The 27,648-nt window shown below is 48.0% G+C and overlaps 1 protein-coding gene across 2 annotated transcripts in view; it reads left to right on the top strand.

Moving 5' to 3' along the window:
* Positions 1-40: 40 nt before the first annotated feature.
* Positions 41-27,648, top strand: part of vps13d (vacuolar protein sorting 13 homolog D) — a 41,278-nt gene continuing 13,670 nt past the window's right edge. The window contains exons 1-41 of one of the 2 annotated variants that reach the window (XM_031566667.2): positions 41-660; positions 1,248-1,461; positions 1,747-1,918; positions 2,019-2,134; positions 2,341-2,562; positions 2,918-3,189; positions 3,374-3,507; positions 3,723-3,878; positions 4,072-4,273; positions 4,501-4,575; positions 5,013-5,210; positions 5,659-5,748; positions 6,150-6,290; positions 6,471-6,599; positions 7,442-7,516; positions 8,306-8,411; positions 8,693-8,845; positions 9,165-9,300; positions 9,444-9,491; positions 9,941-10,091; positions 11,338-11,554; positions 11,903-12,150; positions 12,388-12,579; positions 13,310-13,436; positions 13,809-13,951; positions 14,052-14,182; positions 14,596-14,771; positions 15,049-15,172; positions 15,438-15,673; positions 15,896-15,998; positions 16,326-16,483; positions 16,939-17,047; positions 17,613-17,783; positions 17,963-18,064; positions 18,373-18,522; positions 19,119-19,268; positions 19,692-19,785; positions 19,954-20,102; positions 20,843-20,977; positions 21,522-21,689; positions 26,990-27,122. In XM_031566667.2, the coding sequence (XP_031422527.1) occupies positions 489-660; positions 1,248-1,461; positions 1,747-1,918; positions 2,019-2,134; positions 2,341-2,562; positions 2,918-3,189; positions 3,374-3,507; positions 3,723-3,878; positions 4,072-4,273; positions 4,501-4,575; positions 5,013-5,210; positions 5,659-5,748; positions 6,150-6,290; positions 6,471-6,599; positions 7,442-7,516; positions 8,306-8,411; positions 8,693-8,845; positions 9,165-9,300; positions 9,444-9,491; positions 9,941-10,091; positions 11,338-11,554; positions 11,903-12,150; positions 12,388-12,579; positions 13,310-13,436; positions 13,809-13,951; positions 14,052-14,182; positions 14,596-14,771; positions 15,049-15,172; positions 15,438-15,673; positions 15,896-15,998; positions 16,326-16,483; positions 16,939-17,047; positions 17,613-17,783; positions 17,963-18,064; positions 18,373-18,522; positions 19,119-19,268; positions 19,692-19,785; positions 19,954-20,102; positions 20,843-20,977; positions 21,522-21,689; positions 26,990-27,122 (6,178 nt within the window). In that variant the 5' untranslated portion in view covers positions 41-488. The remainder of the gene's footprint in view (positions 661-1,247; positions 1,462-1,746; positions 1,919-2,018; positions 2,135-2,340; positions 2,563-2,917; positions 3,190-3,373; positions 3,508-3,722; positions 3,879-4,071; positions 4,274-4,500; positions 4,576-5,012; positions 5,211-5,658; positions 5,749-6,149; positions 6,291-6,470; positions 6,600-7,441; positions 7,517-8,305; positions 8,412-8,692; positions 8,846-9,164; positions 9,301-9,443; positions 9,492-9,940; positions 10,092-11,337; positions 11,555-11,902; positions 12,151-12,387; positions 12,580-13,309; positions 13,437-13,808; positions 13,952-14,051; positions 14,183-14,595; positions 14,772-15,048; positions 15,173-15,437; positions 15,674-15,895; positions 15,999-16,325; positions 16,484-16,938; positions 17,048-17,612; positions 17,784-17,962; positions 18,065-18,372; positions 18,523-19,118; positions 19,269-19,691; positions 19,786-19,953; positions 20,103-20,842; positions 20,978-21,521; positions 21,690-26,989; positions 27,123-27,648) is intronic. The other variant, XM_031566668.2, reaches the window with a different exon arrangement.

Here is a 27,648-nt window from a genome sequence, read left to right as displayed (position 1 = left end):
TAAGAAAAGACTGAAATATCCCACTTACATTAGTATTCAGACCCTTAGTTATGCCCTTGACCCTTGAAATGCTTCTAGAACTTGATTGGAGTCCACTTGTATCTCTGGAAAGACCTGAATATGGCTGTGTACCGACGCTCCCCATCCAAACTGGTTGAGCTTGAATGATTCTGCCTAGAAAAATGGGAGAAACTTCCAAAAGAAAGCTTGTCGGGTCATGTCCAGGAAGAAAAGGTTGTCATTGCTGGCAAAGTTGCTTTAACCAAGTGCTAAGTGAAAGGTCTTAATACTTACGGAAATGAGATATTTCAGTCTTTTATTTTTAATAAATGAACAAAACACTCCGTTACCTGTTATTTAGTGCTGTGGAATATTCTAATGTGCTGCCATTTGAACCTTATTGTGTGGCTTTGATATTGGTAATCATGTGTAGTTGTTCTTGATTGAACTGCTGTATTGAGAGGTGCTGCTCTTGTTTGAAGGATCGTATGAAGAGCACTCCACCAGCAGGGGGCAGCAGTAAGCCCAGTGAGGAGGACTCTGCGGAGAAGGGGAAATCCCCCAGCAGCTCCAGCTCAAGCTCTAGCTCAGGGTTCACTCTGGGCCGCCCACAGGCTGCCAAAGGGAGGATCCCCGAGGCAGGTGTCCCCCTCAGCCCAGGTGAGTCTCAACAGCCCTCCCTCCTCCTCCTCCTCTGGACTTGTTAATGCTCACTGGGCAAGTGGAGCTGGCAGAGGATTGGACTGGACCGGCTACTCTTAGTAGAGTCTCAGAGGATTGGTGTGGAGCTGTAATCAGTCACAATTAGATTTTTATATTGCAGATTCTTCAGATCTTGGCCAGAATAATTGCCATTTAGATAAGCATAACATGGCGTGAGATGGCAGTCAAGAGCAGATACCTCTTGGTCATCATTCCTGTGATGTTATTGTTTCCCACATGCATCAAATGCACTTTTACAAAGAAAGAATGAAAGAAAGATAAATAAAGACATAAGCACCGAATGCCAAATATAAATAAATATGCTAAAACATTCTCCGTCCCAAAGCACACATTCAGAACACATAGGTATTGGTAGCAGTGACTTCATACAGCCAAAGTTACCCTACGCCCATGAGTGCATATGTGACCAGTGTGTGTGTGTGTGTGTGTGTGTGTGTGTGTGTGTGTGTGTGTGTGTGTGTGTGTGTGTGTGTGTGTGTGTGTGTGTGTGTGTGTGTGTGTGTGTGTGTGTGTGTGTCCTGCAGAGGATCATGTGTGTCTGCTGGATTGCATCTCTCTGGACCTGCAGGAGATGGACATCTTCTCAGCGGAGCGTCTTCCGTGCGAGCCGTGGGACAGCGTCGGGAAGCGTCCGGACACCGACCTGTTCTTCACCTCGTACTCGGTGCGCCGGAGCGGGAGCAGCCTGCTGCAGGAGCGCTGCCATCTGCGCCTCAAGGTGGAGCGCAACCTGGACCGGTGAGAACCTCACGCATGCATACACACACTGTTTTTTTGCGTGTTGCTTCTTTTGTTGGGAACGTGAACATGAGATTGCAGACACTTTTCATACTACACAAAAAGATGCACCTTTAGTGTACCACTCACACGACTGACATAACCTGGCCTCTCTTATTTGTTTCCCTGTTCATCTACCTCTCTCTTTCTCTCTCTCTCTCTCTCTCTCTCTCTCTCTCTCTCTCTCTCTCTCTCTTTCTCTCCACTCTCTCTCTTTCTCTCCACTCTCTCTCTCTCTCTCTCTAGGGAGTTGAGCCATGCAGTGCCTGACATGTCCATCCACGGCAGCCTGTCATCTGTACACTGTTCTCTGGACCTGGAGCGGTACCAGCTGATCCGAGGCCTGCTGGACAACAACCTGGGCGAGCCTGTGGAGGAGTTCCTGAGGCCATACAACCTGCAGGACCCCAGCAACTACGTAAGTCACACTCTATCACTCTCTCTATCACTCTCTCTCTCTCAAATAAATGACTTGGGGCCTGTTCTTAAGTGTCTGTTCTCGTGTGTGTGTTGAGCAGACGGTGCTAAGTGGTGATGTGTACACCAGCCTCTCCTTCCTGGTGGACATGATGAACGTGAGTCTGGAGCTGCTGGACAGCCCCAAATCCACTGGGCACAAGCAGTCTCTGGCCAGGTGTGTGACCTTCACTTTCATGCTCTTCTGAAAACTAAGCCTTTAGATGTATTTTTATAGCATTTCAGTCTCTCAGTTTCTGTCTATTATTGCTGGGATCAGTGTAACCATTCGTGTGTTTGTCACATTCATATGTTCATTAATCCAATATTCATTCTTTCCTGACTCTTTTTATCTTCTTTCAATCTATGCTGATTCCTCTCCAGGTTTGACTTTATGAAATCCAAGCTGCTCTTTGAGAGTTTCTCCAACGGCTCCAAGTCGGTGAACCTGGTGTCCCACTCCCTGCTGGCCTACGACACGCGCTACAGCGGCTCCACGGGGAGCTCCAGCACCAGTGATGGCAAGCACAACGTGTTCGACTGCATCCTGCAGCCCTCCAGGACCGGCAGCAACCGGGCCTCCCTTCAGCTGGAGCTCCACTACAGGTAACATGTTCATCTTAATGCCTGTATTCTAATATATGTATATATAATAATAATTATAATACTATATATATATATATATATTATAATGTGTATATATATATATATATATATACAGTATATATATATATATTATAATGTATATATAATGATATGATATATTTGTAAGACTAAATTGCAAAGATAATATAAATAAGAGGTTATGATACTGCATTATGTAACCACATTATAATGTATGTAACTATGTGTTACTAAATTGGATTAGATTAGATTCACCTTTATTGTCATTGTGCACAGTGAAATGTAATTTGTGACTATAAGGTTATAATGTGTGTTGACACTGCTGTTTTGCTTCCAGGTCAACGCGGGACTCCTCCTGCTTCACCGTGGTGCTGAACAACCTGCGTGTATTACTCATCTTTGATTGGCTGCAGCTGGTCCGAGACTTCCTGCGCATGCCAGTGGAGAAGGGCACGGCACCGCCACGGCAACGCTGGCCCAGTGGCGGCAGCGACTCCAGCACCGGGGGCGCTGTCATGCCCAAAACCGTCAAGAGCGGTGTGGTGACCAAGCGGTCCACTGTGCCAGTCACTCAGGACCGGTACCTGGAGGTCAAGCTCAATGTCACAGGTACAGTTACAGAGGACCTCTTGGCTATGTTACAAATCAACGTAATAGTGAATTGGAAACGATGTATTATATTTGTTTCAGATGTTAGAAGATCCCTTAAGTGATATGTGAAATTACCAATAAACTGTCATGGTCAGATGGTCAAATTTCTGTGTTGATTTTTTGTTGCCTTTGTTTTCCCTAGGAACTGAGTTTGTGGTAGTAGAGGATTCCTCCTGTCTGGACACTAACGCAATCATTCTGAAAGGCACCACCGTACTAACTTACAAGCCTCGCTTCTTGGATCGCCCCTTTTCTGGCAGCCTAGCTGGCATTGAGGTGACTGTCCCCTCAGACGCGCAAATCAATACTTTCAAATCGCCCTTTTGCTTTAGAATGAGTTACCGCAGTGATCATCTGTATCTGCACTTACTGTCAACAAAACCATCTTTTGGTTTATGAATCTGCCACTGTGAGTGTGTATATTGTGTGTATGTTGACAGGGTGCTGTAAAATAAAGAGGGTGTATTTACGTCTGTGTCCTCCCCCCTCAGGTGTTCTCATGCCGACTGGGCAGTGAGCAGGAGACGGCCCTGTCCATCATCGACCCGGTCAACATCCAGATGGAGCTGTGTGGGAGCCCCACCTACCAGAGCAGCTCCGGCCTGCTGGACGCCTTTAACATCGAGGACTTCCCCCCTCTACTGGAGGTTAGGGGACTGGCGCTCACACACACACACACACACACACACACACACACACACACACACACACACACACACACACACACACACACACAGAAGAAGACAGGCATTGCTTATGTCATGTTTGCGTCATATGTCAGAAGCTTCAAAGACCCATTTGTTTTCCAGTGTTAAACTAGCCTGTGCTTGGCCCTCTCAGATCCAGTTCCCTGCCCTGGACATCCGCCTGTCCTATAACGACGTGCTGCTCTTCCTGGCCATAGCCAAGTCCCTTCCCTCCGCTGGCTCCTCCGGCCCTAGCGACCCGGCCGCTGCCTCCCAGCCCGGCACATCCACAGCCAGCACTGACACCCCTACCAAACCAAAGGACCTCTTCAGGCTTAAAACAGAGGTGCTGCTGGGTAAGAGCCAAAGGATCAACTGTTCAGATGCATCTACTATGTGGTTCTCTGATTTGTGATGCATCCTCATTCTCATGATACATTATGATGCTGTCTGGAGAATGCGTAACTCTACCTTTGCCATTTTGATTCTTTTTGAATATTAAAGAGGAAAGGGCTTAAAAGGGTCTCTTCAGGGACATATTTGACCTGATGTGTTTATGTGTGTTTATGTGCTGTGGTTTCAGAGGGTCAGCTGATGCGCTTACAGGACCTGGGCTTCAGGAAGGAGGACTGCAAACGGGCTCTGGTCCAGTGCAAAGGTAACAGACAGCAGCAGAGTTAACATCTACATCCTAGTAGAGCCAGTCAGCCTCTGCACTCACTCGATTTATAGCACAGAGCGTGCTTATGACCGACTGTGTACTTCTGTGTGTCTGTGCAGGTGTGTTGAATGTAGAGCTGTTTGTGGGATCACTTGTTTTTTTTAACATTATGTTTGCATACTTATGCAAACATAGAATCTGCCTCAGAATATCTCTAGAGTGTGTGTGTGTGTGTGTGTGTGTGTGTGTGTGTGTGTGTGTGTGTGTGTGTGTGTGTGTGGAGATGTGTATATTGCTTGTGCATGTCAGCTTGTGAGTGTGTGTGTGTGTGTGTGTGTAGATGTGTATATTGCTTGTGCATGTCACCTTGTGAGTGATTGTGGAAACACACACAGACCTGTAACCGTGTGTGTGTGTGTGTCTGTGTCTCCCAGGCCAGCTGGACCAGTCTGCCACGTGGCTGCTGGAGAACGCAGAGAGCACCCTGGGCCGGGCGCGGGCCGACTCCGACCCCAGCAGCCACTCGGCCCCGCCGCTCTCGGGCATAGAGGTGAAGGCTGAGAGTGTGTGCATCTGCTTCATCGACGATTGCCTGGACTGTGACGTCCCTCTGGCCGAGTTCACCTTCTCACGTAAGACAGAGACCCTGAAACACCTCCATCCTCACGCTGTTGCGTTGTAGTAGACATTATCCTACATGACTGTGGTCACTTATGTTATACTGCCTCTGGAGACCCAACAAAGGAACAAAAAAATGAGCCAGTGGGACACATTAAACTGCAATGTAATGTGTAAGGGAGGGTGCTGCAGTTTAGTTTGTGGTAAAGGTCTGGAATGCTTCTCTTTTCTTATTGTTGTCCTGAGTTACAGATCAATGAAAGAAATGAATGTTCCTGACTTAATAAACACAGGAGCAACAGGCCAGCATTTGATTTGTGCATGGATGAAGACATCATAGTCATCCCACTCAACATGAGCTTTCATCCTGAGTCCAAATCAGATAACAGCAGACCGCAGCACCCTCTCTTGCGTGTGCAGATTTCGACCTAACTCTTGTTACTGTGTTGTCTCCTGCCACAGGCCTGTACATGCTGCAGAGGATCGGCTCCACACAGGAGGGCAACGCCAGCTTCACTCTGTCTGGAGATTACTACAACAGGGAGCTGTCAGGTGAGCTGGACAGCGCCGGTCTTCACCACACTACCAAACCGCCGGATGATTAATGAGGAGATGGAGGCTTGGCACAGACCTGCCATTACACTGTTACATTTTTTCCACAACATTTCATGATTTTCTCCTGATTTTACGGCCTCTGTGTATATTTGCACTAATGTGTGTGTGTGTTTGTCTGTGTGTGTGTGTGTGTGTGTGTTTGCCTGTGTGTGGTTGTGAGTCGAGTGTTTTTGTTTTTGCTTGCCTTTCTGTCTGTATTTGTGCTAATGTGACTGTGTGTGTGTGTGTGTGTGTGTGTGTGTGTGTGTGTGTGTGTGTGTGTGTGTGTGTGTGTGTTTGTGTTTCTTGCCCTGTCCTGTGACTGTGTGTGTGTGTGTTGACCCGCTGGCCCTCCACAGGCTGGGAGCCCTTCATCGAGCCCTGGCCGTGCTTCCTCACCTGGCACCAGCAGGCGGCCGGCCGTCTCCATCCCCCGCGCCTCAAGCTCGGGGTGCGAGCCAAGCAGAGGCTGGACGTCAACATCACCTCGGTCCTGCTAGGTAGGCTAACCGCCGCCGCCGCTGCCGCCGCTGTGTCTGGGTGTGCCCCCGCTCCTCACTCCCACACAGCCGTGCTCTTGTTGTCTCTGGAGGTTTGAGTCCATATTCATGAAGCCTCTGGCGCTTTTCTCACCCTGCTGTTAACCTTGTTCCCCCCCAACCCCAACCCTGACCCAACAGAGCAGTACAGCACCACCAAGACCAACTGGCTGGCGGACTACTGCAAGGAGGAGGACGTGTGTGCGGCCCAGAGCTTGGCCTCCGTGTCCTGGATGGGTTCCTCCGTGGATCCCCCCTCCTTCGGCCAGAGTGAGTACCAGGCTTCTGGCTCCTGGAACCTCAAGCCCTGTGGAGATGTCATTACAGGTCCCAGTCACAAACTTTCACTAGTGAAGAAACGTTACGGGACAGTTCTGGTGTAGTTAAGTTAGGCCAGGAACCAACATGCTTTCTTCAGGTACTCACTGAGATAACTGATTTTACTTAATCCTGTCCTCACCATTAAAATGTTTGGCAATTTGCAGATGTAGGTAGTTGCTATATAATAGAATGTTAATTGTTATTTAATGAACAATTCTATTTTGTATCTATTGTTTAGTATTCTATTTATCTCTACTGCTAGTGTTATAACAGGGTTTCCGCTAGGATTCTGCTAGGCCCGGTGTCTGGAAAGGATTGATTTTACCTGACAAATTCAAAACTTATCGGCGCATCTTTCAATAACAATCTATGTTACAAACGCAAATACAATGTACACCTAAGTTAACAAAAGAATGACAACGTCTTTAAATCAGTTTAACTGTTACCAGGGTGTCATCCTGGGCTTGGCATTTGGATGTAGGGTGGGCAACTCAATTGTGTTAAAGTGGACCGATACCAATAAGAAAATAAGTCAGTGGCTCTGCCCCTCTCCTGTCAGGATTGCTAGACATGTAATAGAGTTACAGTTATGAAGCTATATTTAAGCAGTTATAATAAAGTATTAATAGTTAGTGGTATAAACAATCACAGCCTCTCCCTCTCCTCTGATGTGACATGTCACTGTCTCTCCCTCTCCCTCAGCCTCCCCTCCCCTCTCCTCCCCTCCCTTCTCTTTTCAGCCCTGGCTGCATGTCTCTTTTTTCAGTCTAACGTTCTCTCTCTGCTGTCAGGTGTTCCTCTTGCCCACCTTAGAACTAGGAGCACTGCCAGCTTGACTTGCCTCGAACAGCAGATTCATGCACGAGGTACTGTTCTTAGCCAGAGTAGGCTAGCTGCTACTGTTGAGAAGCTGTCATCTGTGTCTGCTGCTGGCTGGAAGGGAAGCTCCGCTTTGGCCTTCCTCTCCCTCACCTTTTCAGTTTTTCTTCTATTTTTTAGCTTCTTTTTGTTATTGTGTTCTGTTTTTCACCTCCAAACCATGAACCCATGTACTGACCTCACCTCCTGATCCGTCCATGGGAGAACCTTCTTCAGTTGTTAAAGTTCATATTTTCTTTTTTTAATACCCATCTGGAAGGAAAAGAAGTAATTTGCTTTTGTCGTCAGTGAATCCCCATTCTTCCCTCTGAAGCATTGATGTGACCCGTGTGAATGTGAAAACACTCCATTAGACTTACTCTACCATACATTACATAGAGAACCCTACTTGCATCATGCCAAGGTAGACATATTCAAACACTCACACATCAACATGCACCACTAAAATCTCCTCATGAAGCATTGCAGTTGGCAGTCACGTTGTTGTCAGTGCTGTGAAGTGCTAAAGAATCCAGCCACATCTGGTATTCTTGGAAGAAATGGCACTCGTTAAGAAAAAGACAAAAGCTTGTCACTTTTTGCTGTTTTTGCTCCGTGTGAAAGGCAAACGGACAGTTCTTGGTTTCATTTTCCTTTCTGATGTAATGGTATTGTGCCGTCATCGTGTTGCAGCTTGTCAATAGTTGTTGGATGCTTGTTTGTATCATTTCAAACGTGAACCAGCGATAAGCCTGTATTTGCTGTTGAACGCCTGTCATCTCTCTGGGTATGTCCAGCGGATGTGAAGCTGTCTAAGAGGAGGCAGCCCTTCGTCCCTTATGCCCTGAGGAACCACACCGGCTGCACCATGTGCTTCGCCACGCTCACCACCACCCCCACCAGGTCAGGAGGCTCCAGACAAAACTCACTCACATCTTACATGCATGTACAGTAGCCTGTTAGGTCAAATGCATGGGATGGTTGGTCTGCAGGAGAAGAGTTGATCACCCCTGTAGAAGAGCATTGGTCAAGCCTTACTGAGGCCATTGGGTGTCTTCCGGGTGTCCATGCTTTAATTAAATGTCTACCTAAGTTGAATGATGAATTGTAAATTAAATGGCCTGCACTTGGTGGATTCATGGTTAGAATAACGGTAGCTGTGTGTTTTCCTGGTGTGAACACAGGGTGGCGCTGTCTCACAGCGGCAGCGTGGACTCCATCTCTGAGGTGCAGGGGCCCGGCACAGACGACATGCACAACGTCAGCCAGTGGAGAGAGGTGCTTCCTGGGGAGGAGATTCCTTTCGAGTTTGAAGCCAGAGAGAAACTGAGACACAGGTGAGCAGCCGCTGATGGCCATGTTTGTTTGAGCGTTCAGCAGACAGCATGTTTGTTTGAGCAGACAGCAGACAGCATGTTTGTGTGAGCGTTCAGCAGACAGCATGTTCTACCAGTGCAGCTTCTCAATCCATATATCAGTAGTTATGTCCTGTGTTGCTCATTTGTTCGTTGTGGACATAGATAAATGATTAAGCTGTTTGTGTGTGTCTGTGTGTCTGTGTCTCTGTGTCTTTGTGTGTGTGTCTCTGTGTCTTTGTGTGTGTGTCTCTGTGTCTTTGTGTGTGTGTGTCTGTGTGTGTGTGTGTGTGTATTGCAGGCATACCCATGAGCTGAAGTTGCACCAGCTCCTGGTGCGTGTAGGGGGCTGGGAGCAGGTGAAGCCCGTCTCTGTGGACAAAGTCGGGGTGTTTTTCCGCTACGCTAACCCTGACCGTAACAACCCCTCGAACACAGTGAGTGTTGAGCTTCCTGATGGCGTCTCACTTCTTGTCGAATGAATCGCATCAGCGCCTCAAACTCTATGGCCCATGAAATAATGATCCTCAATGTGCTCACTGCTCAGATGCTAAGTTCAGCCTTGATCTGTGTCCTCTAGGTGGGCAGCCCAATCAGCAGAACAAACATTATACACCCACACGTTTATGTAAGTCATTACATTTGTTTGTGTTTGTGTTTGTGTGTGTGGCTGAAGAGGAGGGCTTGCAGATGTTGTCTGTATGATTGTCTTATGTATTATTATCTTATTCAATCTCTCTTCATTTAATTCGTATTTATTCATCTTTTCAGATGAAGCTCTAGATGTGTTTGTGTGTCTGACAGTGATTTTGAGTGGGTGGTGTGGTTGTAGAGAGGCCACAGATGTCTGTATAATCATCTTTTCAATCTCTATTCGTATAATTAAGTCTTATTCATCTTTTCAATAATTAGTTCATATTCATCTGTTGTGAAGCTGTTTATGCATGTGTGTGTATCTGTCTGTAATTTTGTGTGTGTGTGTGTGTATCTGCGTGTGTGTGTATCTGCGTGTGTGTGTGTGTGTGTGTGTGTGTGTGTCGTGTGTGTGTATCTGTTCTGCATGTTTGTGTTGTGTAGTTCTCAGCTCTGCCCCCTGTGCGGGTGGTATTCTCTATCACCATGGAGGGCAGTGCCCGCAAGGTCATCACCGTGCAGTCTGCCCTCATGGTGAAGAACCGGCTGGAGGTGCCCATGGAGGTCCGACTGGACAGCCCCTCAGCTCCAGACAGTGAGTGTACTCCACCCACACACTCCACCCACACACTCCACCCACACACTCCACCCACACACTCCACCCACACACTCCCACCCACACACTCCACCCACACATTTACATTTACATTTACATTTAGTCATTTAGCAGACGCTTTTATCCAAAGCGACTTACAAGGATGTATACACATTTTTACATTTACACTGATGGCACACTGCACATCAGGAGCAATTAGGGGTTCAGTGTCTTGCTCAAGGACGCTTCGGCAGGGAATTGAACTAACAACCTTCTGATTACTCTACACTCCACCCTCCACACACTCCACCCACACACTCCATCCACACACTCCCACCCACACACTCCCACCCACACACTCCTACCCACACATTAAAGGGCTCATTTGAGCTCAAACCAAGCCAAAGATCTGCTCCTACAGACAGCTATACTATATCTCCTCACCACACTCATTGAAACTCATATGTTATGTACAATTTATTACTTTTCTGGCAATGTTATCTAGATGCTGAAGACTAAAGACATCCTGCTCTGTGAAAATGATTCTTTATTTTTCCATATATTTGATTGCTCCCCAATGTTTTGCTAATTACAGTATGTGACTTAGGCCTACATAGATACTCCATTATGTCTTAAGGACTAGGCTAAGACTCTCAAACTCAATGTGGAGGCTCTTCATTTCCCTTAACTCACTCTCAGAGGAAGGGATTTTGGTGTCTGTGCTCTTGAGGCTAAGCTTGACCTCTCCAGCTCTCCCCTCCCCTCTCCTCTCCTCTCCTCTCCTCCTCTCCTCCGATAGCCTCTGACTCTGAAGGCTTACGCCTGCCCTCAGGCTCGGCTGACTGCGGCCCTGTAACCGAGCTGAGCCACCGGCCTCGCGGTTAATCTGCAGGGAGCTCTGGGAAATGTGTATGAAACTCCCACTGGATGAAATGTATAGGGAGTGCTAGGGAAGTGTCTTTCACAGGAGAAGAAATCTATCTTTGTATGGCGGACGTGTGATATAGGGGGCGAAACAAAGAAGCTAAAGACTGAATGGAAAATACTTTGAAGGTCATATACACACAGGAGGGAACTGAAATAAGTCTGCTGTTTTCACTAAGACCTCTCTTTCCTTTTCTTTCCCTCCCACTCCTCTCTCTCTTCTCTCCCTCTTCCACTCCCCCCCCCCCCCCTCCACTTTTCCCTCTCTCTCCCTTTCTGTCTCCTCCCTCTCTCCGTCTTCCTCTCACCCACACCTCTCCAGAGCCTGTGGTTCTGCCGCCCATCCTGCCCGGTCAGGCCATGGCCATCCCCCTGCACCTGACCTCCTGGAGGCTGCAGGCGCGGCCCAAGGGCCTGGGCCTCTTCTTCTGCAAGGTGCCCATCCACTGGACCAGCGTGGAGCGGCCCGGAGAGGTCAGCAGCAGCAAGAGGGAGTGCCAGTCAGCCGATTTCGACGACCACCTCAAGCGTAACTTCAGGTACTACTTACGCAAGGACAGAGCTCATTTGCAGAGTCAGTGTGTTCTGGTGTTTCCCAAGAGTTTTATCTCTGGTGCTGCGGCATGAGGGTGAAATGTGGTGTAAGCAGTTCCAAAGCCATGGGTACGAACCTCAGGGGCGATAATCCTCCTGGAAGATGAACTTCTGGTGTTCTACATTTCAACTTGGATAGAAGTTTTTAATGGGTCAGCCAAGTTCTAAGCCAAATTCCCATGTTGAGCCTCGTGCTCACATAAATCACATCCATAGAAGTCAATGGCATAAGATGCATCAGAAACATGCATCCTATATGTGATGGTTCATATATTCTGTTTTTTCCTCTGCAGGTTCTGTGTGGTCATTAAGAAGGAGAACTATCCTGACCAGAAGCCTGCTAAGACTGTAGCCGGCGGTGCCAAGCAGATCTACCGTCAGCCTGGCCATACCATCTACCTGCTGCCCACACTGGTACTGGCTAACCTGTTGCCCTGCGACCTCAACTACTACATCAAGGGCACCACAATCAAGGGCACAATGAAGCCGGGCAAGGAGGCTGTGCTGCACGCTGCCGACACGTCTCAGAACATGGAGCTCGGTGAGTGTGTTGGCCCAACTTCACTGGTTACCTAGTAGCCTCTAGTAACATTTCTTGGTGCATTATGATTCATTGTATGGTGGTGCCTGTAAGATATGAGTATGGCAAAACTCAAACTTGTGGCTTTTGTGTCTTGAATGGTAAGGCGTTGCATTCTATTTGTATCCTTTTATATGTATATATGATAAATTATGTTTGAACTTACCTGTGTGTATGTGTGTGTATCTACCCACCTAGGCGTACTCCTGGAGAACTTCCCTATGTGTAAGGAGCTGCTGATCCCGCCTGGCACGTCAAATTACGTGGTTCGCATGCGTCTGTACGATGCCAACCATCGCCTCCTGTGCCTGACCATCCGCATCATCCTGAGGGCACAGGGGGCACTCAAGATCCTCATCTCCTCCCCCTACTGGCTCATCAACAAGACCGGTAACCAGCACTGCCACAGCTAATCATCCCATTATACCATCTGTCATGTGGAACTGATGCAGTAGTTCATGCCATGCTATGCCATGCTAGGATGGATCAAAGGTGCATTGTCTTGATGGATAAGACTGTGCAGCCATATTTTAGTTTTATCATGAAGTTCGTCGGGCCATTTCAGGTTAAGATACGGTTGCTTTAGTAATACCCTAGTATTGTGCAATTTGCTGTTGCATGATTCTTTTATAGAATTTATATAGAAACATCTAGAAACACAGTGTGGTGACTTACACAGTGTGTGAGCCCTACCTGCTCTAGTGTGGCCTTGGGCTCTGTTATTAAGGGAGACTTCAGGGATTCTCTTTTTGGGTCCAAATATTTGCTAGGGACGATTAACGCTTGTCAGTGGTGAAATCAAGCGGCTCACTTTGATGTGCTGGCTTGCCCTCACAGGATTCCATTTGTACAGCCAGTTTGTGGTTGTGGTTTTAATGTTATAACTCAATACTGGACTGATTCTGATCGTTAATTGTCCCTAGTAAAAATTTTGACCCAAAAAGATCTAAAATACAGGGCCCAGGTTGAAAAATCCCGGAATTTTCCTGTCAGATAATCTTTAATGATGCTATAGAGCGGAAATTGGACTGACTTGAACCGTCTCTCCTACGGGTATCAGCAGATTGTTTGTAGTGTTGAGGTTGTTCTAGTGGCGTTGTGTCTCTTGTGTGTGCTCCAGGTCTTCCCCTCATCTTCCGCCAGGACAACACTAAAACAGATGCGTCCGGCCAGTTTGAGGAGCACGAGATGGCCCGCAGCCTCAGTCCTCTGCTATTCGGCTACACGGACAAGGAGCAGCCTAACATGTGAGTGTGTGTGCGTGTGTCTGTGCGTGTGTCTGTGCGTGTGTGAGTGCGTGTGTGTGTGCGCTCGAGAGCTACTGAAGCAAGTTTGCCTGTTTGCTTCGGTTGTTTGACTAATTGCTCACTCTCTCGTTTGCATCCCACTGCGAGTGGAAGGAGCGGACAGCTTGCTTGCCTAGTTGTGACAGCAGTGGCAGTTCCTCTCTAGTTACCCCTCTTCTCTGCCCCTCTGCTGTTTCTTCAGCTTGTCACTCTTGTCATCTATATTTCTTCATCACTATAACCATGTTTTCCCTTTCTCTTTCTCTGTCACAACCACTCTTCCCCTCTCCCCTCTCCTCTTTCTCACTGTCAATCTACCCCCTTCTCTCTCAGGTGCACCATGCGCATCGGGAAAGGCATCCACCCTGAGGGAGTCCCCGGCTGGTGTCAGGGTTTCTCTCTGGATGGAGGCAGCGGTGTGAGAGCGGTGAAGGTCATCCAGCACAGCCTCAGACCTGGTCTCATCTACAACATAGGCAAGTAGTCCGCGGGCCTGATGTCTATTAGTCTAATTAGACTTCTTCCAATGGAACCTGTGGAACTGGTGGCTAATTAGCAGGCTCTGTGTTCTTGCAGGCATTAACGTGCGCAAAGGGAAAGGGCGATATCGTGACACCCACATTGTGACCTTTGCCCCGCGCTACCTGCTCGACAACCGGTCCTCGCACAAGCTGGCCTTTTCACAGAGGGAGTTTGCCAGAGGAAAGGTCAGCACTCACTCAAACTGCACTACAGTTCACCCAAAGCATTCAGTCGACTGAATAAAGAAACACCACCCTCATATTTAATCAGTGAAATCTAATGGACTCCCTTTGAATATTTAATCTACTCCGAATCCCTAATGGTCCCCCTCACAAATATACTCTGTGTTGAAATACCACATGGTCTTCATCTCAATGGTGTATTACAGATACACAACAGATAGATTATACTCTGTGTTGAAATACTACATGGTCTTCATCTCACTGGTGTATTACAGATACACAACAGATAGATTATACTCTGTGTTGAAATACCACATGGTCTTCATCTCACTGGTGTATTACAGATACTCAACAGATAGATTATACTCTGTGTTGAAATAGCACATGGTCTTCCTCTCACTGGTGTTTTGTTGCAGGGCACGGCTAACCCCGAGGGCTACATCTCGACGCCACCCGGCTCCAGTGTGGTGTTCCACTGGCCCAGGAATGACTACGACCAGCTGCTGTGTGTGCGCCTCATGGACAACGCTAACTGCACCTGGTCCGGAGGCTTCGAGGTCAACAAGCCCAAGTCTTTCCACGTCAACATGAGGTAGGCACTCTGACATTGATCAGTGAACTACTCACCCATGTCAACATGAGGTAGGCACTCTGACATTGATCAGTGAACTACTTAACCATGTCCCAATGCTAATTGTGTAGTTGTGAGCTTTGCTGTATGGTAAAGATGCTGTAGTCACAAAATATAAACGTATGCGGGCTTAGCCATAATATAATGCCATATTATCACCACAATCTTTTACCCCCTCTTAACACAAATTCTTGTCCATCTTTGGCTGTTGGTAATATTCTCCTGTGATGTGTTTTAGGGATACCCTGGGGAAGTGTTTCTTCCTGCGCGCAGAGATCAGCTTGAAGGGAGCCACCTACCAGATCTCCTTCAGCGACACAGACCACCTGCCCCCACCCTTCCGCATAGACAACATCTCTGATGTGAGGAGCCACAAGACCGTTCTATACATTACACCATACATTAGTCTGATGACCAGTCTTTTGTGTCATACATTTTTATTTCATGCAGCATATTTTTCATTATAGAATAGCGAGTTCAAGCAGCAAGCTGGAGAGAGTGTGTATGCTCTAAATGTATCACGAGAATGCATCCACTGTTGTACATAATATCCTACAGAAGTTCATATGAGCCAGTATACGACCACCATTTTCCTGACCCGTCTGCGTTTCTCCCTGCTCTCTCCAGGTGCCCATCCAGTTCTGGCAGCACGGCGTGGTCGACATCCGTCTGCACACAGAGGTGAAGGCGGGCTCGGAGCTGGACTACGCCTGTGACGAGCCCACGCTGCCCCCCTACCTCACGCTCACCGTCAAGGGCGCCGGCTCGTCCGAGGTCACGGCCGACATGAACTTCTTCCGCGAGTACAACAAGCTCTACTACGAGAACTTCATCTACATCGCCGCCACATACACCTTCTCTCAGTGAGGATCCCGGTCTAAACTAGCTTGTTGGCTGCGTGTCAGAACTCATCTGCCTACAGAACTCAGCTGTGTTCTATATCAGTCAACGTTTGGCTATGAGTTTTGTATGACAGTTATGTTTACAGCGCTAAGTGAGTGGATGTAGTGGTATACAGGTCATTTGAATAGTGTCCTTTGTCACTTCAGACAGACAAATGTCTCCCCTGTGCTGCTTGACTGTAGGGATGCAGGGACGAGGCCTGTGGGGAAGAAGCGCGTGTTGAGGTGTGCTGAGCTGGTGCTGGATGTGGAGCCCAAGACACAGAGAGTCATCCTCAAGAAGAAGGTAGGGCTTCTGAGACCCCATCACCTCACTGAAAGAGTATCCCACAATCTGGCAGTTTGGCCCAGGTTTCTCTCTCTCTCTCTCTCTCTCTCTCTCTCTCTCTCTCTCTCTCTCTCTCTCTCTCTCTCTCTCCATCTCTTGTGCACTCTCTCTGTCTCACTGTTTCCATGATGCTCTCTCGCACACTTGATTTCTGCAGTTGCCTTTAAGTATCAGAGCCACTCTCTTTAATCAAAACTTTCATTTCCCCATCGGTTTCACTTCTAAATCTCCTTAGAGACATGAACATTTCCCCACCCTAATGATTCATTTGTATTTGTGTTTTAGGAGCCAGGAAAGCGTTCCCAACTCTGGAGAATGACAGGGACAGGGATGCTCTGCCATGAAGGCTCCTCCCCCCCACAGAGCAAACCTGCTCAGCCCCGCCCCCTGGACTCATCCCTGGTCTTGGACATCGCCGGATTGGCTGCCGTCACAGATAACAGGTCAGTCCAAGGTCACTTAACCACGTACTTGGAATGCCCTGAGGTCAGTGACAAACCTGGATAAATGAACTCATTCTCCCAGCAAAACAACGTCATAGGGCTCATCTTTTAGAAGGTTTGCCACTTACTCTGTCTGTGGGGGGGGGTTGTTTTTGCTAATGTGGCTAAAATAAAAGACGTGACTAAGAGTCAGTGGCGTCAGAGTATAACTGGAAATGCTGTTGTTTGGGTTAGGATTAGGATTGTGGTTTAATACACAACTGCGTGCAGAGCAGCGCATAAGGCAGTGATCGCAGCACATTTGATGTCAGTGTGTGTTGCTAAGAGCTACTGATATTGCATTTGATGATGCCGTGGATACACTAGCTCTTCCCGTTTCCACATGATGATGGTGTGTGTGACTCAGCTGACTCCATAGCACTGCTTTGCTGTCCTCTCCCTCTGTCCTCTCTCAGCTATGAGCCCCTGATGTTGAGGAGGCCAGACTCCAGACGCAGCACCACCCAGACCTGGCACTTCAGCTCTGGCATGCTAACCTGCGGCCTGCCCAGGCTGGTGGTTCAGGTGAGGGCCTCATACACATACATATATACACACACAAACGCATACACATACATATTTTATACACTTACATGTACAGTACTGTGCAAAAAATGGTGGCACGTTTGCAACAAAGCTGTAGTTAAGATGCTTTCAAAATTATATTAATTGTCTTCACTGATTTATTAACAGCATGCAAAGTGCAGTTTCACTACCGGTATTTTCAAAAAGAATGTTTGAAAATCTAAATATGATATTTCCTGTTGACACACTAATGCAAAAGATAGAACATAGCTGGATAAATGCCTGTAACTTTTGCACAGTACTGTACATGTACATGTGCATCAGTCAGTCAAACACATATACATACAGTCAAATGCATATACACTCTCATATACATTTATACATATATACATATACCAGAGTTGCCAACTTTCAAGGCTGATTTGGGCTTGAGAATCAGTGACATTGACCACAACATGTATTCTTTGGTGTGAGATGCACTGAAGTCAGGAGTATGAGACCGGATATAAAAGCGTGAGTGTTGGCAGCCCTGATATCCCTTCATGACTGTGTGCTCTGGCTTTAGGTGAAGGGCAGTGTGTCGGGGCTGTTTGACGGGGCGGAGGTGGTGCTGGGACCCGACTCTGGCCTGCTGTCACCGGCCCCAGAGCAGCAGTTCATCAACCAGAAGATGAGGCCCGGGTCAGGGGTCCTGTCCGTGCAGGTCGTCCCCGATGGGCCCACCAGAGTCCTGCAGGTAAGAGCCAGAACCTGTTCCTCTCTGTTCAGTAAACAGCATTACATTTTAGAGCAATTTATTAATGCTATGTGGTTATCTCAGTGGAGAGATACATTTACATTTTACATTTAAATGTATGTGGTCACTCATTTTGGTGGTAGTGTGGTGATGTATTGGAATGGCACTTTCATCTTCAGATAAGTGACTTCAACCACCGACGCATGAATCGGCCCTCCAGTACGGAGGAGAACGAGATCAAAGAGGCCACAGAGAAGAAGGCCCCTGAGGAAGAGCTAGAGGTACAGGACGCTCACTCCATCCTGAGGGATTATGGGAACTTATGTCCACTGAGGTGGTCCTCACTTGTGTCTGAATCAGAAATTCCAGTATTTCTGACTTGTGTCATAAGTTGTCAAGAGCTTTCGCTCCATGGTGCATTTCAATGAAAATATAAGCTGGGATGTTTGTGCTCCATGTTGCTCTGAAGAGAGTCCCAGATAGCGCTGTCGAACCTGATGACCCCAAGCGCGTCCTCAGCCTTCCGCCCTCAGCACGTGAGACTTCGTTGCCTAAATCGGTCCCCTCTTTTCCGCTCCTTCACCATCAGGTGCTGGTGAACCTCGAAGACGGTGTGGGCGTGTCTCTGGTGAACAAGGTGCCTGAGGAGCTGGTGTTTGCCACGCTGTCAGGGATCGATGTCCACTTCACCCGCACCGCTGGCAGCCAGGTGCTGGAGATGAGCGTGCAGAAGATCCAGGTACTGGAGCCAGTCATCTCCTCTCCCCTCTACTGTAGGGTACTACTGAGAGAGTGCATCTCCCTCAGGGGTTTGCATAATCCTCATAAATGTCATTGTCTACCAGTGGATTATAGGATATGTAAGGTTCAGTAATTAAGGCTTTTCATAGGATTATTATTTTTTTCTCAGCCTGTGATTTGCAGACACATGTGCATGCACACACACACACACACACACACACACACACACACACATACACATACACATACACATGTATGTTCACACACACACACACACACACACACACACATACACAAGATCACTGACTTAACTATTATTTTCTCTGTACCCAAAGCTACTGGTTACCTCCTGGTATGTGATGCGCGCACACACGCACGCACACTAGCAAGCACACTCGCACACACACTCGCACACACATAGACAGACACAGACACACACAGGCTCAGTCTATTGACTGTGTGCCCTCTCAGGTGGATAACTAGCTTCTGTATACCACTCAGCCTGTGATGTGTGTGCACACACACACACTCACACGCACGCTCCCGCACACGCACGCTCCCTGCCTCATCCTTTCTCTGCCTGTGTTCCCTCAGGTGGATAACCAGCTGCTGGGTACCACTCAGCCTGTGATGTTGTGCGTCACCCCCGCCTCCGGCGAGAGCAGCATCGTGGACTCGGGCCCTGCCCTCCAGGTCAACGCCGTCAAAGTCCCCAGCAACCTCATGCTCACTGACCTCTTCAAGGTAACCAGCAACCTCATGCTTACTGACCTCTTCAAGGTCACCAGCAACCTCATGCTCACTGACCTCTTCAAGGTCACCAGCAACCTCATGCTCACTGACCTCTTCAAGGTCACCAGCAACCTCATGCTCACTGACCTCTTCAAGGTAACCAGCAACCTCATGCTCACTGACCTTCAAGGTCACCAGTCTGGAGCTTCATCTGGTCTGTTCAGATCTCCAGGAGAGGCTCAGTCCTTTGCTCCATGGGGAGCCTTCAAGTAGCATTTATTTACACTTGTGGTTAACCTTGTGTAGTTTGGCCAATCAGTGGGGATGGTTGAGTGTAGTGCTTGGACATCAAAGATGCCTCTCTCTAGTTAGACTGGGTGGTTTGTTGGATGACTGTGAATGAGAGGGAGTAATGGTGCTGGTTGGTTTCTGCAGCATCTGATGGTAACTGCGCGGAGATTCACCGTCATCATCGAGGAGAAACTCCTGCTGAAGCTGCTTACCTTCTTCGGATACGGCCAGACTGAAGGTGGGTTTATGTCACTCCAGACAAGGATTTGCTCCTTCTAGGGAATACTCTTGAATTAATGTATTAGCCTGGTCATGGTGTAGAATGATCTGGACAGACTTGGGCATATGCTAGCATATTGGCAAACACTTGTTGTGTGTGTGTGTGTGTGTGTGTGTGTGTGTTCAGAGCTGGAGAAGCTGGATGAGAACCTGTATGAGAAGAGCAGTGAGGACACGGGCACTCCTAAGCGCTACTACTTTGAGAACCTGAAGATCAGCCTCCCTCAGGTCAAACTCAGCGTGTTCACCTCCCACAAGCTCCCTCCAGACCTCAAGGTAAAAGAGCATGCGTCTCAGCCTCACCCTCCGTCACACTGCATCACACTCATGAACTGTGTTTTAAAGGTGCAGTCCTCCAGGCTAGCGAAAGGTTGTTGATATTTGAAAACAATAACCAATCGAATTACGCCACTCCCTTCCATGCTCCTGAAGCGGTGTGTTGATTGGCTGGAATGGTGGCTCGTTCTTCCCAGTCTTCCCAAGCACCCAAACTGGACGGCCAGCTAGAGGAACGTGAGGCGAAAAGAGTCATGGATTCTAATCAAGGACTGCGCCTTTAGATGTGATCAATTGAGCGTTTCTCTGTGAATATCTACCAGGTTTTCTGTGGTATTAGTGGACACAGTTCCACTGGCTGACACAAGGGGATGCAATGCATCCTCTTTACCGTACTACCAGTGCCAAGATCAGTGTTTTTAAATCAATTTTTATTTTTACACTAAGCCCATTCTGCAGCTTCATAAAATTTTATCTCTTTATCCATTCGGTCCCATACTCAAGCGAGACGCGGTTGTTAATCTGCCCCCAGTTTGCCCCTTTAGTGTAAGTGATGGTTTCAGCTGAACAGCAGTCGTAAATGCACACTGTCGCCTCAGAGCAGGAAGCTGTCCTGACCCCACTGGATTTGATCTGTTGCTGGGCATGCACATCCATGTGTAGGTGTGCCCAGTAGTTTAGCATAGCGGCGAGAAGTGTTCGGCTCCATCTTCTAATAATGCCTTCTGTTGTCCTGTCAGGCGCTGAAGGGAACCCTGGGCATCCCACTGATCCGGTTCGAGGATGCCATCATCAACATGTACCCTTACACCCGTGTGCACCCGTACGAGACCCAGGAGATCATCATCAACGACATCCTCAAGCACTTTAGAGAGGTGAGCTCAGTGTCTAAAAGGGGAAAAATCACCGGCCCTCCGGCCCACCCCAGGGCTCAACAGCTGGTTTGCCTTAAGCACTGTGGCTGTTTGAGTGGCACTCACTCAGTGTGGTGCTGACAGCCCCAGCAGCACTGCAGCTTTCCCCAAGGCTCTCAAGCATTGAAGTTACCCCTCTGAGAGTCAACCATTCAAACCAGGGCAACTTTGCATACCTGATTTTCCGACAACAAACAATTACTTGCAACTGAGAATCCAGGCATATGTTGTTGATTTAGAGTCTAGGCTAGATTTTAGGCAAAAAAGGCTTAAAAACTAGGCAAGCACATTAGAGATGGCCTCATTCATTGGACAAGATGATTAATTTACTTAGTAACCACTGTGTTTAGAGAAAGGTGTCTGTCAAATAAGAATAAGTCAAAATCACTAATTGTAACACAACACTATTGTAATTGTAATTGATGTGTTCTAACTGTGGATGAGGCTGGTGTTAGTGTTGGGGGAGATTAAAGCCTCCTCTGTGTGTTGGTTCTCTCCTCCCCAGGAGCTGATCAGCCAGGCGGCTCAGATCCTGGGCTCCGTGGACTTCCTGGGCAACCCCATGGGCCTGCTGAACGACGTGACCGAGGGCGTCTCCGAGCTCATCAAGTACGGCAACGTGGGCGGCCTCATCCGTAACGTCACCCACGGAGTCTCCAACTCGGCGGCCAAGGTAAGACAGATGGACACACGGACGCCTGCCAGGTCTGTCCAGCACTTAGAGCAGGAACACCAGCGGCCCTCCACCAGTGTCTGAGCACTTGAGCAGTGAAGCCGGTCCCTCAGGGGACCGCAGTGGGAAATACTGTTTTGTGCCTTCAGTGAGTTTTGCTTTACACTTGCATTTATTCATTTAGCAGATGCTTTATCCAAAGCGATTTACAGTGCTGTACCAATCCATTTTCATCAGTGTATGTGCTCCCTCGGTGATGAACCCGTGGTGTGGGTGTCAGCACCTTGAATCCTCCATCAGTTGAGTTACTGTATCACTGAAGAGTTTTCACAGCTGCTTTCCAGTGAGTGCACACACTCTGATGAAGTCTAGTCTGTGCTGGTATTCACTCTTGAGTAAAAGAAAGACCCCCTCAAGTGAATAATGTTTAATCCTAACAGACGCGATTCGCATCCGACTTCGTTGGAAATTCACACCCCTTATTCTTGGTTGCGTATCTGAGAAAGCACTGATTATTCTGTCGAGAATCGCATATCTAATTAAATGGCAGGACCAGCCCCTTCCAATAATGCTACTTGTCCGAACTCCAGCGGAGTAGTTTTGAAATGACATGATATTTCTGCGTCTCGTTTCCTCTTTCCAGGCTGTGACACACTCAGGTGGTGCTTATAGCCAGATAGCTATAGCAACGGCAGTCCAAAAAACACAACACAAAACAAAAGATGTCTCCCCCCCCCCCCCCCCCCGTCGTTTGCACACATCATGTTCACACTTCTTGGAAAAACTGTTTCACGGTATGTCGGGATCATCATCCTGGCCTGTCGTCTGCCTAATCGCCAGAGTGTAGTCGACACGCTGACCCTTGGCTCAACTCTCAAGTCAGTACGTTGCACTTCCCCATCGCAAACACACAGTAAACAAAGAAAGTCAGAGCAGCTTGTCTTGTCTGCATATTAATTGTGGTAATTATTCATCCTTAGCTGGGACTATTTGTATTGCTTTTTACAACTCTGATACAACAGCTTATATTGAAGGTATTTCTCTGCAGTGACAGGAAGTGGTCAAAACAAATGGTAAGCAGTTAATGGAAAAAGCTCACTCTTTTATATATATAGCCGTTTTGCTAGCAAAGAAGTTTCCGCAAAAGTCTCATCTCCCAGCTTTTGTTCCAACACTTGAGAGGTTCCCACCCAAACACGCTGCACGTTCTCGGAAAAACTGTTTCACGGTACTTCAGCATCATCCCCCCTTTGGCCCGTCATCTGCACAGTGTCACCAGGGTGCAGTGGAGATGCGGCCCTTTGGCTGGGCTCTCCGGTAGCAGCCCCTGGCGGGCCCGCCAGTGGGCCCCGCTCCCAGTCTCTCCTCATCCCCGTCCCGCTCCCGCCGCCCAGGTCTCAGACTCCCAGCATGCCGCCAGGCCAATGTGGCCTTTCAGCGGAGGCCAGCTGGGTGTCAGCCGCCCCCCAGGTTTGTGGTTTTCAGCACAGTGCAGTGGGCTTCTCTCCCGCTTACACGCTCATCTAACCCCGCTGGCCTCCCGCGCCGCTGATGCCATGAGGGCTCTAAAGCCTACTCGTCTGGGGCCAGCCATAGACGCCACTCTGGGGCCAGCCATAGACGCCACTCTGGGGCCAGCCATAGACGCCACTCTGGGGCCAGCCATAGACGCCACTCTGGGGCCAGCCATAGACACCACTCTTGGTTCTCACAAGATCCCAGGCTCTCCTGCAGAGGCACATCTAGTGTGTGACGGAGTTTGTTTACAGCCTCGAGTCTGAAAAGAGTTGTCTTCTGCTTGGGCTTGTTATCTGAGAGAAATCACAAAGAGAGATCTCAGTGTTTGATGCATATAGGTCTATGTAAATATAGATAGAAAGATAGCTGGACTGACTGATTGATTGATTGATTGATTGATTGATGTGTGTGTAGATATATAGATGGATCGATTTTTCTGCCCATGGCTCCTCTTATTTGGAGGGGGGTAAGAAGCCCTTTATTGCCCCTAGCCTTGCCAGCGTTGCCACAAGCTAAATTTCATGAGCATAAACAGAATTCGCCTCCCACATACCAGTCACTTCCAGCTCCTCTAATAAAAATGTTTTGCCAAGACGCTGGCCAAGCTTTTAAAAATTCCATGAGGTTGCATGTAGTGGAAAACCCATTTTCAAGTGCGTAAGCGCTTAAGCTGTTGATCCGTCGAGGTTCCCCCAAAACACATCGTAAATAAGGAACATCGCTGCAGCTTGACCGTATATTAATGCAAATGACTTCATCCTCCAGTTCCCCAAAATCCATGTCAGACGGCCATCTTTGCATTACACATTTATTGTCTTTTCCCCATTTACTTCAATACGTCGACGTCAAACAAACAAATCCCTTGAATTTGAAGCTTTGCCTTTCCTCTTCAACGTGCTTCAGTTTCAGCAGACTTTTGACCCATAAAAGAGAGGTTCGCAGGTGGAACTCCTACAGTCGCCATGTGTGTGTGGAGCACCAGAGGCCCCACCGTGAGGTATGGCGTATCATGTGTCAGCTGGTCACTGGTCAGCCAGTCTTAATAAGCAGTGAATTAAAGCCTTGTTCTCCTCCTCTGGAGTTGAACTGCCTCTCCCCCATCACTGCACCCTCACCTACTTTATGACTGCAGCGCGGCCCCTCTCCATGTCAGCTCTTATCAGGATGGACATTGCTAAAACAAACACACAGACGCAGACACACAAGTGTAAACACAGATGCATACAGCCACATGCACAGACGGACAAACACAAACTCAAATGTTGACACACCCATGTGTGCACACACACACACACACATACAAACACACACACACACACACACACATACAAACACACACACACACACACACACAAACACAGATGCACAAATAAAGGGGGTGAAACCTCCTACAAATACACAAATGCTGGTCCGTCCGCACAGAGGTAGACCGGGGGATTGGATTTGAGGGGGCAGCAGTTTGAACAAGGTGGTGGAGGGGCCATAAACTTGAAAGCATTCTCCTCTCCCTCTCCCTCCCCCAATACTCTGATCTGGTAAGTTTATTGGTTTAGTTTCACTGTGGGGGGAAAGAGAGAAAGACACACACACACACACACACACACATTGAGGGAGAATGGGAGGGAGGAAGAGCGAAAGAATGAGTGAGCGAAATAGAAATGAATACGAAAAAGAGCGAGAGAGGGAGGGTGAGTGAGTGAGCGAGCGAGCGAGTGAGTGGGAGTGAGCAAAGAAAGAGAACAAGCCAGAGAGAGAGGGAGGAAAGGGAAGAATGGGAGCTGGCCTCTCGGTGAACTCAGCAGGGACTTTGCTCGGCGGGGTCATCCCAAGTTCATGCCTGTCTGTGGCTGAAGCTGTGGCGGCGGCGACGGCTGCAGAAGGCGCTGTGTGTTTACGCAGGGCCGCGGCCCCGGAGGGGAGTGCCCGGGGCCTGTAACACAAACCCACTTCCAGCAAGCACCTGCTGGGGCCACGGGGAGGAGAGGAGAGGGGGGGGGGGGCTCCATGGGCAAAGTCAGGTCAACTGTGTGTGTGTGTGGGGGGGTGGGGGGGGGGGAGAAAGAGAGAGAAGGGGTGATGCAGTAGGAGTAAGAGATGGGGAGAGAGAGAGAGACAGTTGAAGGAAGACAGACAGACAGACAGACAGACAGACAGACAGACAGACAGACAGACAGACAGACAGACAGACAGACAGACAGACAGACAGACAGACAGACAGACAGACAGACAGACAGACAGGGCTGGGTGGGAGGGAGCGACAGGCCGAGTAAAGGCTGATTTCTAGTTCTTCATAGGCCTCGCTGTAGATGTTGCCTACACCGGTGTGAGCATTCATTCTTGTGTGCTGGTGTGTCTGCGTTGCTCTGCAACACTTGTTGGAAAAAAAAAACAAAGATGGCGGACCAACCTCCATAGACGGCCGTGTTTGGATACGAATTTAATTTGTTTGGCTTTTTGTTTTTGCTAAGATTTTTTTAAATTTACTGAGAAATAGAAACTGTACAATCTGCTAACCCCGTTAACCAAAAAATAAGTCTAAGGTGCTTAGCGAGGCGTCTGCCAGACAACTATCCAACAACCCGCAAAGTAGACTGCGAGTAAAGTTAAACATCGGTCATAAATTCATAGTGGCATCATTATTTGTTGATCTGTCAATCTCGCGGACATGTCTGCGTTAGCCGTACCTGCGGCGTAGATTCTTCGCAGAAGCATAAATTGGCCTTTTGGGAGAGAGAGAGAGAGAGAGAGAGAGAGAGAGAGAGAGGTGGGGGTGGGAGGGGGTAAGGAATGGAACAGAGCAGTGGGAAGAAGCCACCCTCAGCAGACAAATTACAGGCTGATATATTTGACAGCTGGATGAGGGGCTGTGTAAAATCAGTTATCCCGAGCGAGACCAGGAGAGGAGAGGTTCCGGCAGTTTAGCCGAGGAGCAGCAGCCGTGATGAGAACCACACTGCAGCTCACAGGGCCTGGTCCTCTCTCTCCTCTGAGCAGCTCAGACGCCAGGCTCCCATGATGGAATCACTACAATCATTTTCTCTACTTACTTAAAATAAACACCAAAACTACCCCCTGCAGGTGAAAGAGTATTTGGGTTTTTATCATGAGCAAAAAATAGGACATGGAATTTCAGAAAGGATTAGGTAGAAGAGGTGAACTATATGAGAGGAAACTCCCAAACTTATGAAGACGCCCCACTCCCCAGGCCCTTCAGACGCCCCACTCCCCTGGCCCCAGCAGAGCTCCCCTGACGGGCAGAATAACCCGCCCCAGAGGCTGCTGGGAAGGAGAGAGAGGGAGGGAGGGAGAGAGAGAGGGAGAGAGCGAGATAATGAGTGTGGAATGGAGAATGATGCCTCAGTCAGATCAAACCAGGGTCATATCCCACCGTGCTGACATTGATTTTCCGCCATGGTTCAGTGACGTACGCGGATGTTCTTGCCCACCAGAAGTACCAATCGTATCCCCTACATCAATCACATCTACACCCATTATTGGACAGATATTCCATCTATGGGACCAGAAAGGATTCAGACAGGAAATTGTTGGAAAGCTCTTCTGCTGACCCTATGGAAGAAAATCCAACGGCACATTTTACGGAGTTTAATATCGTACTCTAAATCGCACTTCAGTTAAGGTTATGTTTTTTAATGATGAACACTTTTTCACTCCTGAAGTATTCTCAGGGACATGGACAATTATTCTGTCCATTATTGGTGTCCATTGAAGAGAAAGTCCCTGCAGGACCCCCGTTTTGACATGTTTCTCTCTTTTCCTGTCAGTTTGCTGGGACCCTGTCCGATGGACTTGGGAAAACGATGGACCATCGACACCAAAGCGAGAGGGAGTACATCCGTTACCATGGCGCCACCAGTGGAGAACATCTAGTGGCTGGTATCCATGGCCTGGCACATGGTAAGAGTCTGTCAGACATCAGGATTAGGTTGGAACTGAATTTGTTGAGTTGATTTATTCAATCACCGTGGTGTCTTCTGCCCCACCAGTTGATAATGTTTACTAAAGTTCTATCAGAACAGGGCCTATAATCGTTTGTTGTAAAATGCCTTGTATGGAGAAGTATGAATATTCAATGTTCACTCCACTCTACTACCAGCTGAGCCACGGGAACATCAAAGAGCTGTTTCCATCCTGTAGTGATATTTATATATGTGCATATATATGTACATACTTTATTAAACTATATATCTATATTAGGGCTGGGCAACGATTACAAATTTGTATCGCGATTAATCGCATGATATCCCTGATTAATCACGATTAATCGCATTTGTATACGCAAAATCCAATAATTAATTTAAAAGTAGTGTATAGCGCACTTTTATTTTAAATGTTCTGCCATATGAACGAAAGTGCCATAACATTTGTTGTGCAAACACTTTTAACATCAGCATTTTAATACAGTAGCAGTTAAATATTAATA

Source organism: Clupea harengus, chromosome 4, assembly GCF_900700415.2.
Source record: "Clupea harengus chromosome 4, Ch_v2.0.2, whole genome shotgun sequence".
Classification (NCBI taxonomy): Eukaryota; Metazoa; Chordata; class Actinopteri; order Clupeiformes; family Clupeidae; genus Clupea; species Clupea harengus.
The sequence above is the reverse complement of the archived record's forward strand: the minus strand, read 5'-3'. Positions and strand labels throughout refer to the sequence as shown.